Genomic DNA, 20,147 nt, shown 5'->3' on the forward strand with positions numbered 1-20,147 from the left:
TAATCAAATATCTTTAATACATTAAATATAGATTGGAAAGTACCTTTTATGGGAATTACAAGAACCAGGCTACAGTGTCAGCTAGTCTTCACTTGCTTCTATTTGACCTTGGATAAAGTACTAACTGAGGTTTCTCCTCTATAATATGGGGTACAATTGGATAGCCATTACTTTCAACAGGGGACTGTTTTCAGAACTAAATTTCATATAAAAGACTTTTACAAAGCATAATGTGATTTAAGAATCAAAAACTGTGTTGTGGACTTCCCTGGTGGCCCCTGGTTAAGAATCTGCCTCATAATGCAGTGGGCACAGGTTTGATCTCTGGTCTGGGAAGATTCCACATGCCAAGGGGCAACTAAGCCTATGTGCCACAACTACTAAGCCTACGCTCTAGAGCCTATGAGCTGCAACTACTGAGTCCCTGTGCCTAGAGTCCATGCTCTACAACAAGAGAAGCCACTACAAGGAAAAGCTCCTGCTCATCCCAACTAGAGAAAGCCTGCATGAAGCAATGAAGAGACAGCAGCAGAAAAAAAAAAAAAAAAGTGTTGCTATTGTTACTAAATATTATGAGATTGAAATGAAATATTAATATACTCTGTCAAATAATGAAGCTCATCTTAGGTATATAAGATTAGAAAACAATAACAAATGAACAAAACTCACCTCTCCTTGAAGTTAGTTCTTTATGAGCTAAAGTAATAATTTTCAAAGGCATTCAAAGGAGAAAACTGCAGAAAAGTATGGTGGGTATAGGGCTTCTCTGGTAGCTCAGCTGGTAAGGAGTCCGCCTGCAATGCAGGAGACCCATGCTCAATTCCTAGGTCAGGAAGATCCTCTGGGGAAGGGATAGCTATCCATTCCAGTACTCTTGGGCTTCTCTGGTGGCTCAGATGGTAAAAAATCTGCCACAATGCAGGAGAGCTGGGTTTGATCCCTGGGATTGGAAGATCTCCTGGAGGACGGCATGGCAACCCATTCCAATATTCTTGCCTGGAGAATCCCATCGACAGTGGAGCCTGGCGGGCTATATAGTCCATGGATCGTAAAGAGTTGGACACGATTGAGTGACTAAGCACAGCACAGCACAGCACATGGTGGATATGAAAAAAAGGACGGGGTGCTGGATGCTTAGCTCTGATTCAAAATCTATCCTATTGCTGTCAATCAGAGGAGTACTAAACATTTCTTTTTATGTATTAGACCTCCATGAAGAATATTCACTGAAGAAATGCCAGCAACTAAAAAGTTATAAATGGTTCCTAACTTATACCAACAAGACGTCAAACAACATGAATAACTTAAAATAACTTAGTCCTGGTGTTCCATATTACTCATGATGTCCGGAAGAACAGAACCATTTGAAGTATGGATAGGACACTGGGAAAAGAATAGGCATTTTAATTTTAACACACTGGGAAATTACTGCTTTATTATCTAGGAATCTTAAATATTTAGATAGCTGTACAAATAAATAGTTTGTGATATTTTTCTTTTTGGTGATTGTGGGGAGTACTCCATTTAAGCCCAGTAGGTAACAATTGTAAGGAAAACTTCTTAATCAGAAAGTTAATAAAAACAATTACTTGTTGAGCACCTATACTAATCAGATGCTAAGCAGAGAAGAGTTAACACAGTAGGTCTGAAGTCGACATCCTTTGAAAGGCTTGTCAACAAGGTTGGCCCTTGGGTCGTATCTTGAAACACAGATTTTGAGAAGTTCAGATAATTCCCAGAACTATTAAGAGTGGCTCACTGTGTTTAACTCTTTGTACAAACAATGTGGTTTATGCTGAACAACTGCTTTCCTTTTAGAAAGGTTAGAATTTTGAGCCATCATGCTTGGCAGACAGTACCTATGCAACCAGCTCCCAGTGAAAACCCAGGGCACGAAGTGTCGGCCTAATGACATTCCAAAGTAAGCACCATTTCACGTGGGTCATCACAACCTTTGCTGGAGGACTTAAGCATATCCTGTATGGTCTATAGGATGAAGACACAAATGCCTGTAACTAAGTGACTTCCTTTGTACTTTGCCCCATTCACCTTTTGTTGATTCTGTCTTGCCTGCTTTTACCCTAATAAATCATAACAGAGGAGCCTGGGGGGCTATACAGTCCATGGAGTTGGAAACAATCAGACACAAATGAGCCACTAAACCACCACCATGGGGTCAGCCATATGATGGATTCTATGAGTCATTCCAGTAAATCATCAAACACGGAGGTGGTCTTAGAGACCCAGGACATATGCCATTTATGCATGTATGTATGGCGTATGTTTATTTGTTTGTATTTATGCATTCATTTGGGGCTTCTCTGATAGCTCAATAGTGAAGAATCTGCCCGCAATATGGGAGACCTGGGTGTGATCCTGAGGTCGGGAAGATTCCCTGGAAAAGGAAATGGCAACCCACTCTAGTATTCTTGCCTGGAGAAGAATTCTGTCCCATGGACAGAAGAGCCTGGCAGGCTACAGTCCACAGGGTTGCAAGAGTAGGACATGACTTAGTGACTAAACCACCAATTGGATATTCTTGGCTACTTGGTTGTAAATTAACTGACCATATATACACGGGTTTATTTCTGGGCTCTCTGTTTTGTTCCACTGATCTATGTGTCTGTTTCACACCAGTACATACTGTTTTGATCACTGCTTTGTAATGTAGTTTTAAATCTGAAAGTGTGATCTCTCAAACTTTGTCCTTCTCAGGAATGCTCTGGTTATTCAGTCTTTTGTGGTTCCACACGAATTTTAGAATTATTCATTCTAGTTCTGTGAAAACACCCCATATTTTATATCTTTTTACCTTGTATTTCCTTAAGTAATTATTATTACTTACAGTTACAGGTATTTTCACTACTTTTTTATTTTAACTTTCATACTAGCATTCTAAGTGATTAAAACACTACTTTTACTATATGTTCACTTTTACCAGTGAGACTTATACTTTCATATTTTTCTTGTTACTAATCAGTGGCCCTTTTCAATTTAAAGGAGTCTCTTTAACATTTCTTAAAAGGCCAGTTTAGTGGTGATGAAATCCTTTAACTCTTGGTCATCTGGAAAACTCTTAATTCTTCTTCAATTTTTATTGATAACTTTGCTAGGTAGTCTTCATAGCTGAAAATTTTTTCTTTCAGCACTTTGAATATACACAAAATCATTTTTTTTTTGGTCTTCACTCTATAAACTCAGGCTAAGACAGTTCATCAAATCTGTTGTTTTTTGTTATTTAATCCTTACAAACTTGTTATAAGGAAAGTGTTACAATTGAACAGATAAGAAAACTAAAGTGAGGCAGGATAATTTATGCAAGGTTATACTGCTTACATAAACTAGAACTCAAGTCCAACTTCAAAACTCATACTCTTTCTACTATATTGTATTGTCTCTGTTTTAGTTCACCAGTTTTCTAAATAAATAAGAGAATTTTTGCCCATTTTGAGGCAAAAATTTATATTAAATATATTAAACTATTTTTATGATAAACCAAATATAGTATGGTTGAAATAAATTAATGTTTCTTTGATAACTTTTAACTCTTGCAGGGGGTGTGAGCGCAAGTAAATGAATGTTCAGTGTTTGCTCTATGTATAAATATAGGAAGTATGGGGAGAGCAGGGTGAGCTTCTATCCATAGGATAATATTTCCCTAAAGTTTTTCCTTTTCTTTTTCTTCTTCTTTTTAAAAGTAATTATGCTAATATAATTTTCCTTAAATCAAAAGTATGGAAAATTAATTATTGTTATTTGAGAACACTAGAAGAACTACAGTAGAATTTTAGACTGGGAGAAAGCCTTTAGCGAAATAAATTTGTTATTTTTACAGAGCATGAAAGTGACGCCTAAGGAAGTTGACTGACATGTCCAATGTAATAAAAATAAAGATCAAGGCATACTTTTTAACTATTATGTTTCAAAAATTAAAACTACTCAGCTACTACTGAGTTAGAGCATGAATGAGATAGTATAGAATCACTTAAAAACTGGGACATGATGTTAAAATATATATATTTTTAAATGATTTCATGTTAATGATAGCAAAAATTCATTCTGGGATTATGAATGCTTAAAAACTATCTACTTAAAAATTCAGCTGGTATTAATAATAGTTTCTAAGAGGGGGAAAGATGGCTGGAGGACAGGTAGAAGACAGGCTCCTTTTCACTGTAGAGGGATCTTCAGAATTTTGTATTACATGACATATATTGCATACAAACAATAAATTAAAAAAGTGTTTTTAAAACTATAAAGCACTATAAAAAAATCCGAGGAGAAGAACCACATCCTTTACACTCGCTCTGTGTTTTCTAACTCAGCATGATTTCTGATGCTGGCAGACATTTAAATAGTAATGTATTTTGTACTGGATAAAACTGAAGTTTTTGGCAATGGAAACCTAAAATTTTTAGAACAGGTAAACCCATGTACTTACGCTTCTGTCTGTCTGTGTTGCTGTTCTTGAAGAGAAGCTAGATCCATCATATGTTTAATTTGTGCTTTCAAATCTTTGTTCTGGAGGTGCAGATGGTGGCAATGAAGTTCTTTACTGAGCTCCTGGGGAAAACAATACAAACTATATCTCAGATTCTTTTAAGAATATTAAAGTTAAATCAATATTAATGAAATTTATTTTATATTGGTGTTAAGTTTTAATTCTTAAAAATATGAAATGGTATGTATAGAAACAATCTGAAAAACAAGTATTCTGGTACAGGTAGTCTATAACTTACAAGTGAGATAAGTTTCAAGTTTCCTTGGAAACTGAATGTCTTGGACAAATTTTATTATAATAATAGTTTCTTGGTCTATCCAACTTGTATATAATACTGTGAAAATACATTAATTTGGTCCATTTTTGCTTACATGTCACTTTTTCAGGGAGGCTTTCTCTAAGCATTACATTTAAAGATGGACAGTCTTCACCTCCAACAGTCTCTGTCATAGCATTGATTAGTAACAATTTCATTTATTTATTTGCTTATAGATTCTCCATTCTAGACCACCATGAGAGGCACTGTCTCAAACTAGTTCAGTGTTTGGAGTTGTCAACTGTGTCAAACTGTCCAACTGTGTCCAACAACTCCAGTGTCTGGAGTTGCATACAATAAAAATTTCTTGGGGAATTCCCCAGCAGTCCAGTGGTTACAGCTCTACACTGGCAAAGCAGGCAAAACGGGTTAGGGAACTAAGATGATGCCTGCTGCAGCAAAAAAAAAAATTCTCACCTTCACCCAATCTTGGTATGAGCTTCATCCTAGTGCAAAAGTGTAGAAAAGTTTTTGCAGTCTCCCGTTTCCTAAGCCTCTTGTGTACATGCCCAAATGTTTTCTAATTTACCACCTAAAATTATTTCTCTTTCCTCAAACCTACTAAGCCTTAAGTATGGAAAACGTCAGGTAAGTGGTTATACTAAATTATGAATGGTAATAATCCAAAAGCATTTTCAAAATTTAAATTGGGAAAATTTTAGTCAATAAAAGGGAGTGCAATATTTTGGACATTGTAAGAGGCTGAGAAAAAAAGCCTTACGGTAGCTGTGCCCAAGAAACTTCCTACAGATAACTCTCCTAATCCACTTTAGGTGTTCAATACTCCTTTACCAACCTGCAGTTGGCCACTGACTCTCTATAAGCTTAAGGCTTTTTTCTTTTTCTTTTCTAGGTAATACTTCCTAAACCAGTGGTGGGTGCTTTGACAAGGAAACAATATAATTCTATATGTCTGAGATATATTAAAGTTGGGGGTTATTATCTAGATGATTCATGATTACATTTCAGAAAACAACAAGTATTTTAGAGCAAACTCTCTTTAGGGAGTCAGGTCAGGATGATACAGTTAGAGCAGTCTTGGTATGAGCTCATGAGTCATGTGATTTTAAAGATGGCTCGACTATGACACAAATGCTGCCTGAAGTCCCAAATATGGTCTTTATGGAAATGACTTGACTTGACTGAAAGTTAAGAGGTTTACTATATGATCTCTTTCATCTTTTCGAGTTAGAAAATTCAACAACCCTAACAGTATAAACATATTTGCCAAATATTCCATCTTTTCTCTTTAAAAAAAAAAATCCCTTATTTACTTCTTCTGATAATCTTGTTTTATCTTTCTGTATCACTCTTAAAGAGACAAGCCTTGATTCTATAACTATTTTATCCAATAATAATTCTTGGCTAGTCTGTCATCTTTGAAAAACCAAGCTTTTTCATGCTTTGATACACTAATGATTGAATCTGATTGGAAGAACATAGCCTATCATGAGAACTACAGTTAAGTTAGTAACAGCTGAAGTAAGAATATAATGAGAGGTAATATATAAAACAAGAGGTTTTTGGATGCCATGCTAGGCCTGGGAAATCATAATAGAGAGTTTACATATGGGAGAAAGCACCTAAGAGTGATTCAATCAGAGTTAGTTTTTAGAAAGCTCATTTTAGTTGCAGTGTAGAGAATGACTGCAGTAGGCCAGGAATGAAGTAGGAAGGCCACACATAGCATCCAACAATGGGGGCTGGAAGGCTGAATTCGGGTACTGGTAATGGGAGATGTAGAAGTGGGTAAATCTGAGAGGTTAAGAGGAAGATAATGCAGGAGGGTACAGAAAAAAGGGCAGCAATATGAAAGTCACAGTACTGGGTCTCTGTCTAGAGTTGTATGACTGTGAATAAATCTTTTCACAAAGTCATGTCTCAGTTTGCTTATATAAGAAAGAATGGCTTAAAAGTAGATACCTATTTCAGCCACGAAAATATCTACAAAAAAAAGGACTGAGAGTGGGATAGGTTGATGGGAATAGAAACAGTTTTAATTTTTTCAAATTATTTATAATAAAATGCATTAAAAAACAAGAATTGAAACACTAATTCTAGATTTATATTCAGGTGTGAAAAGTTCTGCTTAAGAGAGTTATAGAAGACAGACTGCTAGAAAAATTAGATTGGACCATGGTAAATAAAATTTAAATTTACTGAAAATAACCTGAAGAATATTAACTTCATAAATGCTAATAAGTAGGCAAAAAAAGCAATAATAGTACTACTAAAAAGAATACTGTACCATTTAAAAAATTGGGAGCTTAAGATAATTATGGGAAAACAAAGGCAAACTAGTAAATATCAATGGATTTTTTTTGCCTTTTTAATACTAAACAAGCTCTTAAGTACTTTTCTAGTTGGAGATGGGCTATATTTTACTGTCAATTACATGAATATACTAGATTATAAGTATAATGCAAATTATACTTAATTTACATTCTAGATGGACTATTGTCAATTCAGTACATAAACATAAATGCATACAGCTTTCAAACTGGTTTTATTTGGCTATAATACAAATAATGGTGACCACATTTAAAACTAATTTTAAAACTAATGTCAATTTATTAAATTTAAATCACCTACATGATGAAAATTCAAGTACAGTCTGAAAGTCTGAAATAGAATTACTTCAGTCTGACTTAAGAACGACCTCATAAAAGGATGCAATCACTTAAGAAAAACATTTAAATGTAACTTTATTCTTCTGAAAGTAAAGAAAAAGAAATTTAGTAGGTAAATAGGGAGGTAGAAGGCATATTCAGTTAAAAACAGTAAAACGAGTCAGTTAAATCTGAGAGAGATGAACCAAAATTTGCCTTATGAAAGATATTTATACAACAGTGAGTTTAAGAAGTTCAGTTCTAAGAAAATAAATCTGACTATAAAATATGTATGTACCTTTGGTATATGACCATTTTGACCTAAGAGTCCCATTTCCGTTTGGACACGATGGAGCCAATTAGTATTCTCATCAAATTGCTTCAATTCTTCTTCCCTTTTCTTCTCTAGATAGCAGCGGCGAGTTTTCAACATTGCAAGTCTGTGATCTCTTTTGCAAGTGGCCTGAAAAATAATGCATTTAATTGTCACTCTTTTGTGATATTTGATGTATGTGATATTAGTACAGTGGTATATTTCCTTTTAAGTGTGCTATTGTAGCCTATTAAATTAGGCTATACTTTTATACTTAAAGCTATTTCCCCTTTGAAATCTCACAATACTGCTGCTTGCAGGAAAATAGGAAATTGAGTTGTGAGTCATTTTATAAAATTACATGTTGAGAGTTTATGACTTTAAGAAAAACAATGGCCAAATTGAAGACTATAACTTCTTTTTTGCTGTTGCTAAAATATATGCTTTTAAATGTTGCATTTGAAAGTTCATATGGGGCCTGACTCCTGTGATTTCCTCATTGAAAACAAAGCAGATGCATGTACTGCTCTTATCTTGCCTTCAGTTTGAAAGATGTGAAGAAACAGAGTATTCTATTGTTCTAAGGTTTTGTCTATAAGGCCTTTAGACTGGCTGTTGTCAATGACAGAAAACAGAGCTTACATCTGAGTGTCATAAACATCTGATCTCGCTTGATGGTTGATTCAGGACACATAATGGACAGCCCAAATATTTTTGGTGTTTTATCTACACACAAATTGAGTTCAGAACTGGCTTTCTAGTTTTTTACTCCAAGGGTCCTGCAAACTATCATGGGCACAGTGTGGCAGAATGGTAGGACTTCTTTGGGCTAATTGCCAAAAGCCACTAAACTCAATAATCATCAGATATGATGGCTGGACCTGAGACAATACGTCGCTAAAGGTTAGAACAAGCACTTATAGCGGTTTTGGAAGTAGGGATAAACATACCCTATGGCGGGAAAAAAAAATGAAAAAGGAGGAGGAACTACATTTGAACTGGGTTAAAGGCCTCACTCCTAACTTTCTTGTTATCTTTCATAAAAGGTTGACATTTTGAGGAAAAACCAGGGAATGAAGAAATCTGCAAAAATAGGAAACAATGTCACTCTTCTTACTGCCTCTTTCTGGTTTAGAAAACAACTATTTTCATTAAAGTGTTATGTTGTCATGCAATGGGTAATTAATTGTTCTTAACTAATACGTAACGTACTTTTGGAAATCTCAGTTTAAATTTCATACAGAATATTGGTAGATGAAATCCACATAAACAAAAGCTCTTTAAGGTTCTAAAATTTTATTTTAAAAGTAGAATGTGGTCCTGAAACCTGTAAAGTTTAGAGCCACTGCTATAACAGAAGGTAGGATACACGGCTTCTTGACTTTTCCTGCTATGCAGCAGCTATGAACATTTAGGCAAGTCAAATTTGTGTGGCTCTCAGTCACCTTATCTGAAAAATGAACATAAATGTATTGTACCTGTCTGAAGGAAGGCAATTAAATCAAACTACCTTCCTATTTCTCTAATGTCTACAAATATTGCAGATACTTTTAGAATCAGGGCAGGAAATGATCTATGGGTCTGACGGCAGTCAATATTTAACACTCAAAATTTTTGACTGAAAATCTCAAGAAATATGTTTTTGAGTTTGTACTTATTTTCATGAAATGTATCCTCTATGATGGTTCTTTATGGGGACATTTTTCATCAGGGTAATCCCTACTGAATTACTATTGTGAAATAAGTATCAAGTAAATGTTTGGAAATAAATTCTAAAATATGTATATTAAACCCTCACATTAAAGTAAATTGTTTCCTATTAAAGTTTCAAAAAAGCTTTATATGTTTTATTAATACAACTTCCAAAATACCACAAAAGGTCTTGAGCGAGAATAAACATGTAATTTTAAAATTCAGGTATTATAATACTACTGCTTTGTGCAAAAGAACTGACTGCTAACACAGTGAACTCATTATTTCATTAATACAACTTGTATATTAACTCTATACATTCATAAAATTGCCCAGGACCTTCACTTTAATACTATTCTCAGAGTCCATATTCTAGAACCATTCATAGCTGAATCAATGAGATTCTTTTAGCAACTATGAGAGTAAACCTCTTTGGAGAGGGTCCAAGACAGATATAAAATCCCTTACCCTAGCAAGCAGTTTAGTAAAACTATACTTTGACAATTCTGTGAGAACAAACTAAATCTCTAGGTATCTTTCTACATTTTTCAGTAGTTTACAGCCAATAAACTTAGGAGGTTTTATCTCCATTGCTTACCTAATCTCATGAGAATAGCTATAAAAATTGGAAAAGCAATTGAAATGACCAAAAGTGAGGTATGAGAAAAGGCAAACGTATTGAAAAAAAGCAGAATAAGGATGCAAACAGAAAAAAGAAATCAGCCAAATCTATTTCCTCACTCTATGTCTCAATGTTTCCAATCACACACATTCACAATCCAACAGGGTAAGAAAGAGAAAATAACTATTATGTAAATTAGCTTGGTATTAAATAGACCAAACTTATTAAATGTACTAATATTTTAATGTTCAAAAAATGGCAACCTGAGTCTAAGCTTTACTAACACATTACTTATTTGTTTCAAAGATTGCCTCTTGACTATAAAAATAGACTATAAAATTCCTGGCAACCAAAGCTTCCAGAATTTGGCACTCCCTTTGAAATAGAATTGATAAATTCCCAATATGGCAAAATACATCTTGTATCATGTTCCATGTCCAATCTATTCACAGTGGTTAACTCTGGCTACTTCAGATTCAGAGAGGAAGAGTGCTACAGCCACTTCAGTGGTACCTGCTGTGGCAAAGGCGTGGGGGTTGGCAGGAAGTGTTGAGCATAGCTATGGACGACATTGTACTCTGGTCAAACTGATGTTCTGTTTCGAATATTGTATTCCTTTTTATTTTTTTCCCACTAATAGTTCTTATACAGGGTTTCCCAGGTGGCACTTAGTGGTAAAGAACCTGCCTGCCAATGCAGGAGATGTAAGAAATGCAGGTTCAATCTCTGGGTCGGGAAGATCCCCTGGAGAAGAGCATGGAAACTACTCTAGTGTTCTTGCCTGGAGAATCCAATGGACAGAGGAGCCTGGTAGGCTACAGTCCATAGGGTTGCACAGTCAGATACGACTGAAACAACTTAGCATGCACACAGTATTTTCATAAAAATGTCCAGTATAAATCTCATCTCTCTACTACGAAGCCTTTCTTTACCACAACCAGAAGTCACTGTTTTTTACTTTGAATAGCTATAGCACTTAGTACTTATAGTATAGTAGGATCCTCAGAAGTACAGACTGAGGCCAGACTGCCAGAGTTTTTAACATTGGTTCGGTCACATTGATTAGGCATATATCTCTAGACAGCTTACTTGAATTCTCTGTATCTTTGCTGCTCACAAACCGTGGTAATAATAGAGGATATACCTCATAGGCTTGTTATAAATCCTAAATGAAATATCCCATGCAAAAGACTTTGAAAAGTGTCTGACAAACAATTAATGCTCAATATTAGCCATTTTTATTATTGCGCTATCCCTTACATGACAATCATACAGTGCTGTGTCATTTTTATATCATTTTATTGCTCCAACTAGTTTATAAATAACTGAAATACTATAATGTCTCATACTTTTGTTTATCTCTATTGTGTCTAGCACAATGCTTAGGATATATATAAAAGTGTTCAAAACAAGCTGCTCTCAATCAGCTTTCCATGACTGAATTTCTTGCCTTTTTATAAGACATAAATCAGGTAATTGTACTTACAGAAAATTGGCACTGATTTAAAGGAAACCTACACAATATTGAAAAATATTATGATTACTGTAAATTATCAGATAAAATCAGATCAGATCAGTCGCTCAGTCCTGTCCGACTCTTTGCGACCCCATGAATCGCAGCACGCCAGGCCTCCAGTCCATCACCAACTCCCGGAGTTCACCCAGACTCATGTCCATCGCATCAGTGATGCCATCCAGCCATCTCATCCTCTGTCGTCCCCTTCTCCTTCTGCCCCCAAACCCTCCCAGCATCAGAGTCTTTTCCAATGAGTCAACTCTTCGCATGAGGTGGCCAAAGTACTGGAGTTTCAGCTTTAGCATCATTCCTTCCAAAGAAATCCCAGGCCTGATCTCCTTCAGAATGGACTGGTTGGATCTCCTTGCAGTCCAAGGGACTCTCAAGAATCTTCTCCAATACCACAGTTGAAAAGCATCAATTCTTCGGCACTCAGCATTCTTCACAGTCCAACTCTCACATCCATACAGGAAAAACCATAGCCTTGACTAGACGGACCTTTGTTGGCAAAGTAATGTCTCTGCTTTTGAATATGCTGTCTAGGTTGGTCATAACTTTCCTTCCAAGGAGTAAGCCGTCTTTTAATTTCATGGCTGCAGTCACCATCTGCAGTGATTTTGGAGCCCAGAAAAATAAAGTCTGACACTGTTTCCCCATCTATTTCCCATGAAGTGATGGGACCAGATGCCATGATCTTCGTTTTCTGAATGTTGAGCTTTAAGCCAACTTTTTCACTCTCCACTTTCACTTTCATCAAGAGGCTTTTGAGTTCCTCTTCACTTTCTGCCATAAGGGTGGTGTCATCTGCATATCTGAGGTTATTGATATTTCTCCCGGCAATCTTGATTCCAGTTTGTGTTTCTTCCAGTCCAGCGTTTCTCATGGTGTACTCTGCATATAGGTTAAATAAACAGGGTGAGAATATACAGCCTTGACGTACTCCTTTTCCTATTTGAAACCAGTCTGTTGTTCCATGTCCAGTTCTAACTGTTGCTTCCTGACCTGCATACAAATTTCTCAAGAGGCAGATCAGGTGGTCTGGTATTCCCATCTCTTTCAGAATTTTCCAGTTTATTGTGATCCACACAGTCAAAGGCTTTGGCATAGTATAAAGCAGAAATAGATGTTTCTCTGGAACTCTCTTGCTTTTTCCATGATCCAGCGGATGTTGGCAATTTGATCTCTGTTTCCTCTGCCTTTTCTAAAACCACCTTCAAGAAATTCAGACTTAAATTGAAGAAAGTAGGGAAAACCACTAGACCATTCAGGTATGACCTAAATCAAATCCCTTATGATTATACAGTGGAAGTGAGAAATAGATTTAAGGGCTTAGATCTGATAGATAGAGTGCCTGATGAACTATGGAATGAGGTTCGTGACATTGTACAGGAGACAGGGATCAAGACCATTACCTTGGAAAAGAAATGCAAAAAAGCAAAATGGCTGTCTGGGGAGGCTTTACAAATAGCTGTGAAAAGAAGAGAAGTGAAAAGCAAAGGAGAAAAGGAAAGATATAAGCATCTGAATGCAGAGTTCCAAAGAATAGCAAGAAGAGATAAGAAAGCCTTCTTCAGCAATCAATGCAAAGAAACAGAGGAAAACAACAGAATGGGAAAGACTAGAGATCTCTTCAAGAAAATCAGAGATACCAAAGGAACATTTCATGCAAAGATAGGCTCGATAAAGGACAGAAATGGTATGGACCTAACAGAAGCAGAAGATATTAAGAAGAGGTGGCAAGAATACACAGAAGAACTGTACAAAAAAGATCTTCACGACCCAGATAATCATGATGGTGTGATCACTGACCTAGAACCAGACATTCTGGAATGTGAAGTCAAGTGGGCCTTAGAAAGCATCACACGAACAAAGCTAATGGAGGTGATAGAATTCCAGTTGAGCTATTCCAAATCCTGAAAGATGATGCTGTGAAAGTGATGCACTCAATATGCCAGCAAATTTGGAAAACTCAGCAGTGGCCACAGGACTGGAAAAAGTCAATTTTCATTCCAATCCCAAAGAAAGGCAATGCCAAAGAATGCTCAAACTACCGCACAATTGCACTCATCTCACACACTAGGAAAGTAATGCTCAAAATTCTCCAAGCCAGGCTTCAGCAATATGTGAACTGTGAATTTCCTGATGTTCAAACTGTAAATTATAGCAAATGCAAATAACTGAGATATAACATACAACTTTTAGAATAGGTAATACAGCAGTTTTTCAGAATTCCACTTAACTAACATATGTAGGGATTTCATAATAACAAACTAATATACTGGTTGGCCAAAAAGTTTGTTTGAGTTTTTCAGAAAAACTTCAAATAAACTTTTTGGCCAACCCAATATTAGTCCTACGAGATATTTTATTATTTGGAAGTCATGAAGGTTATCAAAAATACTGGCAACAATCTTGTAGTTCAAGAAAGTTAAAGTACATAGCAACAAATTTTAAACAAAGATATACATTCTAGTCTTCTGCCTTAAAATGATGTGAGGAACATTTTATATACACTTGAAAAACAAAATTAAAAAGAAATTTTCAGTATTCAATACATTACTAACTATAGGCCCTATGCTGTACAGTAGTAGATCTCTAGGGTGCATTTGTTTTACATAACTAAAACTTTGTACCCTTTGACTAGTACTTCCTGATTTTGCCTTCCCCATAACTCCTGGCAACACCATTTGATTCTACTTCTGAATTTGATGGTTTTAGATTTTTCATATAAATAGTATCATGTAGAATCCGCCCTTCTCTGTCTGGCTTATGTCACTTAGCATGTCTTTCAGGTTCACCTATGTTGTTGCAAATGGCATGATTTTCTTCTTTTTTAAAAGCTGAATCATAGTGTATTGTTGTATACTTAAGAATCATTAGGAGGATAGATCTTATGTTAAATGTTTCTGTTAATATACTACTACTACTACTAAAGTGGGTGGGAGGAAACTTTAGGAGGTGTGACACAGGATTATGGCATAGATTGTGGTGATGGTGTCACTAGTTTATATTTATCTTGAAACCTGTCAAGTTGTCTACGTTAAATGTTTGTGAGTTTCTTTAAACATCAATCGTATCTCAATAAAGTGGTTTAAAATAAACATTTTCAATAAGGCATAATAAATGCATATTCAGTAAATAAATTACTAATTTTGATAATTAGTTTAATAGTAACTGATATTCTCATATCCATGACACATTATTAATGCTTTATGACTAATTTCTTAGCCTATCACATCTTTCCCATTTCTTGGGCTGAAAAAACCTAAAATGATAGTTTTTTAAAGCACTATAAAAGTTTGATGGCTTTCAGATATTAAAAAATATGTAAAAATTTTATAGATAACTGTTACTTCTGGGAAAGTGGGAAAAGAAGACTTGGTTAAGGTGGAAATCTAACAGGACTGGGGGTTATCTACAAAAGAAAGGTTTTAATAAGTAATATGTGAATAAATTTCATGTATTTAATCTCTATGTGATTAAATTATATAAACTACTTTGAATGACTGATTTAATGTATTATTAATAAACACATTTATTAATGTGTTTAGTAAGTACAAAAGTACTTAAAAATGCAATTAATCTTATCATCAATGAGCACCAAAACTGGGGAGAATCTATTATTTTCAAAATGCTTATTTTTCTGATTTTTGGTACTCGAGTTGCACACCTCCAAGTATATATTTTTCTTTCCTACTTACAACTCATGTTTCTTGAATTTACATTTTATTGACAACTTATTAGTTTTAGAAAAGTATAAGCCTTAGAGTTTGCACATTATCCTTTCCCCTTTTGCATTAACATATCTCCTTCAATATATCTACTAGATGAATGCATGACTTTCTAGTTTTTTTTTTACATAACATCCTGTTCACATCTGCCATCTTTTTATCTTGTATTTGGTGTGATTTCCTTAGATCTCCCAGTTCTTTAATTCTCTCTTTGTGTGCTGTGCTTAGTCACTCAGTTGTGTCTAACTCTTTGCAACCCCATGGACTGTAGCCCACCAGGCTCCTCCCTCCAGGGACAAGAGTTCAGGCTCCAGCATCAGCTTGCTTGAGTTCAAATAGTAGCTAGGACTCTATGACGGAGAAGGCAATGGCACCCCACTCCAGTACCCTTGCCTGGAAAATCCCATGGATGGAGGAGCCTGGTAGGCAGCAGTCCATGGGGTCGCTAAGAGTCGGACACGACTGAGCAACTTCACTTTCACGCATTGGAGAAGGAAATGGCAACCACTCCAGTGTTCTTGCCTGGAGAATCCCAGGGACGGGGGAGCCTGGTGGGCTGCCGTCTATGGGGTTGCACAGAGTTGGATACGCAGCAGCAGGACTCTATGAAATGGGTGATTTTTGACAGAATGACTTCTCTGGGCCTTGGTTTCCTCATTTTAATTACAAGCATAATAATATTATATAGCCCACAGGATTTTTGGAGAATTAAATGTGTTAATGGATGTCAAGTATTTAAAATATGGCCTAGTACTACACCTGTATGGATGTGAGAGTTGGACTGTGAAGAAGGCTGAGCGCCGAAGAATTGATGCTTTTGAACTGTGGTGTTGGAGAAGACTCGTGAGAGTCCCTTGGACTGCAAGGAGATCCAATCAGTCCATTCTGAAGATCAGCCCTGGGATTTCTTTGGAAGGAATGATGCTAAAGCTGAAACTCCAGTACTTTGGCCAGCTCATGTGAAGAGTTGACTCATTGGAAAAGACTCTGATGCTGGGAGGGTTTGGGGGCAGAAGAAGGGGACGACAGAGGATGAGATGGCTGGATGGCATCACCAAATTGATGGACGTGAGTCTGGGTGAACTCCGGGAGTTGGTGATAGACAGGGCGGCCTGGCGTGCTGTGATTCATGGGGTCGCAAAGAGTCGGACACGACTGAGCGACTGAACTGAACTGAACTACACCTATAAACTGAAATTTTAAATTCCAGTGAATAAATCTTTAATTTCTAGAAGTTTCATTTGTTTTCTTCTCATATATATATATATATATATATATATTCTTTTCATCTTTGATTCCTTCTTTGATGACTTTTGTTTTTATAGGTTTTATCAGTTTGTTGTATCCGATGTTTTGCAGGGGAGGGGTTCTATCATATTTCCTAAGTCTGCTGACTTGCTTGTGGAGGACTGTTTCACATGTTTTGTAATTTTGGACAGTGAGCTCTCATTAGTGGTTTGAATTGAAAATCCAAACCTAGGCTTGTTTCACTAGGCTGATTTTATATTGCTTCCACTCAGTTCCCTATAGATTATTATTGCTCTGATACCATTTCCTATGCTAATTTCTCACTTTAGGGATTTGTTAAACAAAACACATGGAATGTAAAAATTCAAACCTCAAAATCCTGTGAAAAGTGTACCAATAATGATGGTCATCAAAAGAGACTTTCCTTTCTTACCCTAGGCTTGGTTTCTTATTTTCCTGTGCTAGTTGGTAACATGTTTTCTTCTGGTATACTTCCAATACTAAGAGCGAAGGTTTCCTAGTTCTTGGACTATCATTCATTTCTAAATCCCCGTCTCCCTGGGCCCCTTATCTAAGTAGTAGTGTACATCAAAGCAGGATAGTGAAAGTGGTCTGTGTGTATGAGGCAGATAGCAGTGCACTTTACTACATTAAATAATAAAACTGATTAAAAGTTTATCTTTTTTTTAAGCACTGATGCAATGGAAACTGTAGCAATGTTAGTACAAAGCATTCTTCTGGGGTGGGGATGGGATGGGGTGGGTGGAATCTCCTACTGATCTAAGCTGTAAACCACTGCCTGCGTCTGGGGTCAATTGTTCTCTCTGCTGCACTCTGGTACCCAACTCTCCCTGAGTGTGTTAACTTCCTGTTAAGCATTCTGTCAACCCTCACAGAAGCAACAGATTTAACTGAGATTTTACAGCTATTTCCTTTTTGTTTCTGACAGGAATTTATTTATTTTTCTTGTACACTTAACTATACATTTCAAAGAATGTTCTATTTCCTCTAGCATTTCCAGGTATTTGTAGACGAGTGATTATATAACACTATGAAATTTCTAGAATTATAAGTCTCCATGTTTTTACCATCTCTAGGAATTAATGATAGAGTTGTTAAATACCTTTTCTACTTTGTCTTCAGAACACATCATTTCTATTTGTTTATGGCACTGTTGTTGATAGAATGATTTAAGTTCATTTTCTTTAAGCAACATTTCTAACTTCAGATATTCTTGCCTGATTTCTTCTCGATTCTGGAATAAGCAGTTCAGAATTTCTTGAAATCTAACAAAAATAAAACATAGAATCTCAGTATTTTGTGATAGGTAATGCAGTTTACTTAGAGAATTGCATGAATAAGGGCATATGGTGCTTCTATGGCCCCCTAGGGAAAGTGAGATCGCTGGTAAAGGGTTATGAATATTATTTTTATAACACTGGGTTTCTTTCTCTTTCTCTCCTCTCCAAGAAAGGTCATGTTATTAAAAGATATCAGTATATTAAGGTCTATGGTATCAGTCATACACTGTATTTTGTCTGCATAATCCAGTAACTTACCAAAAATAAAATACTTTGTAAGAAAAGGATGATAATGTGGACTTGTACTATCTCAATTCACAAGGCCCCAGAAACACAGTATTGTGTGTTGTTTTGGTGTTGGCTCGCTGTGAAGAAGTAAGCAGTGTGTGGCATAATCATATGGTGCCTCTATGGCCCCCTAGGGAAAGTGAGATGGCCGATTTTTAGCTTCAGAACTTGTAACAGTGAAAACACAACATACGGTCAGGTACCCCCTGCAGCCTGGCCAAGAGTCAGCTGACAATGCCAAGACCCAAAACATCCAAGTTTACAATGTGGTAAATCTAGAAAAGCCACTCCAGTGTGTTTCCTTCAAAATGCAAGAGAGATATAGGGAATCAAAGTTGGGGAGTATGACTCACATATCCTCCAAATGCATAACGACCTCAAGTGGAATGACTTCTGTGAAAGCCCTAAATGGAGTGTATGGGCTTCCCTGGTAGCTCAGCAGTAAAGAATCTGCCTGCCATGCAGGAGATATGGGTTTGATCCCTGTGGGTTGGAAAGATTCCCTGGAGAAGGAAATAGCAACCCACTCCAGGATTCTTGACTGTGAAATCCCATGGACAGAGGAGCCTGGCAGGCTACAGTCCTTGGGGTCACAGAAGAATTCGACACGACCTAGTGATTAAACAACAAAAGGAGCCTGCAATCCTGCATCCTCCAGGGTCGGCAGAATATTGGTCACAGATCATGTCTGAGCTACAGTAACAGTAGAGACAATCACACACAGGCAAAACTCTCAAAGAAAAAGTAACTGTGAACCTTTTAAAATAAAATGGTAACACAGTATATGCATTTAAAAATAAATGTTCCTTGGCAAGAATTTTAGGTATATTTGTAAGGATTTGTGGTAAAAACACTGACAGTTTACGTCAGTAGTAAAGAGTTCTTAACTCTTCTGGGAATGAATATAAACCACAATACATCGACTTCACTGAAGTTTTGTCAAACTGATAAATATTTCATAAGAAGTATGTACGGACATTGCAATTTCATTGTATTACATTACAACAACTCTAATGCCAGTAAATGATTTGATAAGTTATCTTTAGGTTCTACCCGAAGATAATTTCTTAGATTTTCTGTTAATACTTTACCCAAGGACATAGTTAAATATTTGTCAGTTTTGAAATTTTATGGTTCATTCTTATTTTAGTTGGTGGTGTTTAGTTATTAGGAAGGAAGGGAATTAGTATCAAAGAAAGCTCTTAAAAGAATCATTTTTTTATAAAGACAGTCCTATGGGATTGACTAATAACTATTTTCTAGTCACTTAAAACATTCGTGTAGCTAGAAAACAAAATCTTTGCCAATAATTTTATGTGACATATGATGAACTCTAGACAATTTTCTTGGTATAGTCATAAGTGAAGTTATATAGTTACTCTGGACATGAACAATTATACTTTTTTATGATTTTTTTGAGTATTTTCCCACTGTTCAGTTGTTCAGTTGTTTCTGACTCTTTGCGACCATGTGGACTGGGAGCACGCCAGGTTTCCCTGTCCTTCACTATCTCCGAAAGTTTGCTCAATTCATGTCCATTGAATCGGTGATACTATCTAACCATCTCATCCTCTGCCACCCTCTTCTCTTTATGCTTTCAATCTTTCCCAGCATCAGGGTCTTTTCCAATGAGTTGGCTCTTTGCATCAGGTGGCCAAAGGATTGTAGCTTAACAATTATGCTTTAAGTTTTTTTTGAGTATTATCTTTCTAATAGCTTTAACAGAGAGCAAATAGTACACAGTCTTCCCTTTACCCATTTAAACTTCATAAAAATTATATTTCTTTTTTTTTTTAAATTACATTTCTTAAAGACAGCAAAAATTCATGGCATTAAAGAAATTCTATATGAAGTATGATATGATAAAAAGTATTACATATATTTATTTCAGAAGACAGATGCTTTGGTGAGAGAATGACAAAGGCTTTGGGATATATAGCTGTATTATTACCTTCTTTATAAATACATGCAAATTATTTCACCTGTTGAGAGAATTACAACTCAAAGTTT

General features: G+C 36.0%; 1 protein-coding gene across 3 annotated transcripts in view; it reads right to left on the bottom strand.

The window, feature by feature from the left end:
* The window catches only part of KIF18A (kinesin family member 18A), an 86,320-nt gene that overhangs the window by 42,523 nt on the left and 23,650 nt on the right, over positions 1-20,147 (bottom strand). For all 3 annotated transcript variants that reach the window (XM_086338565.1, XM_086338566.1, XM_086338567.1), the window contains 3 exons: positions 17,672-17,834; positions 7,725-7,889; positions 4,442-4,563 (listed from right to left, as the gene is read on the bottom strand). In XM_086338565.1, the coding sequence (XP_086194691.1) occupies positions 4,442-4,563; positions 7,725-7,889; positions 17,672-17,834 (450 nt within the window). The remainder of the gene's footprint in view (positions 1-4,441; positions 4,564-7,724; positions 7,890-17,671; positions 17,835-20,147) is intronic.

This window comes from Bos grunniens, chromosome 15 (assembly GCF_055505025.1).
Source record: "Bos grunniens cultivar Pamir isolate PY7600 chromosome 15, Bosgru_T2T1.0, whole genome shotgun sequence".
Taxonomy (NCBI): Eukaryota; Metazoa; Chordata; class Mammalia; order Artiodactyla; family Bovidae; genus Bos; species Bos grunniens.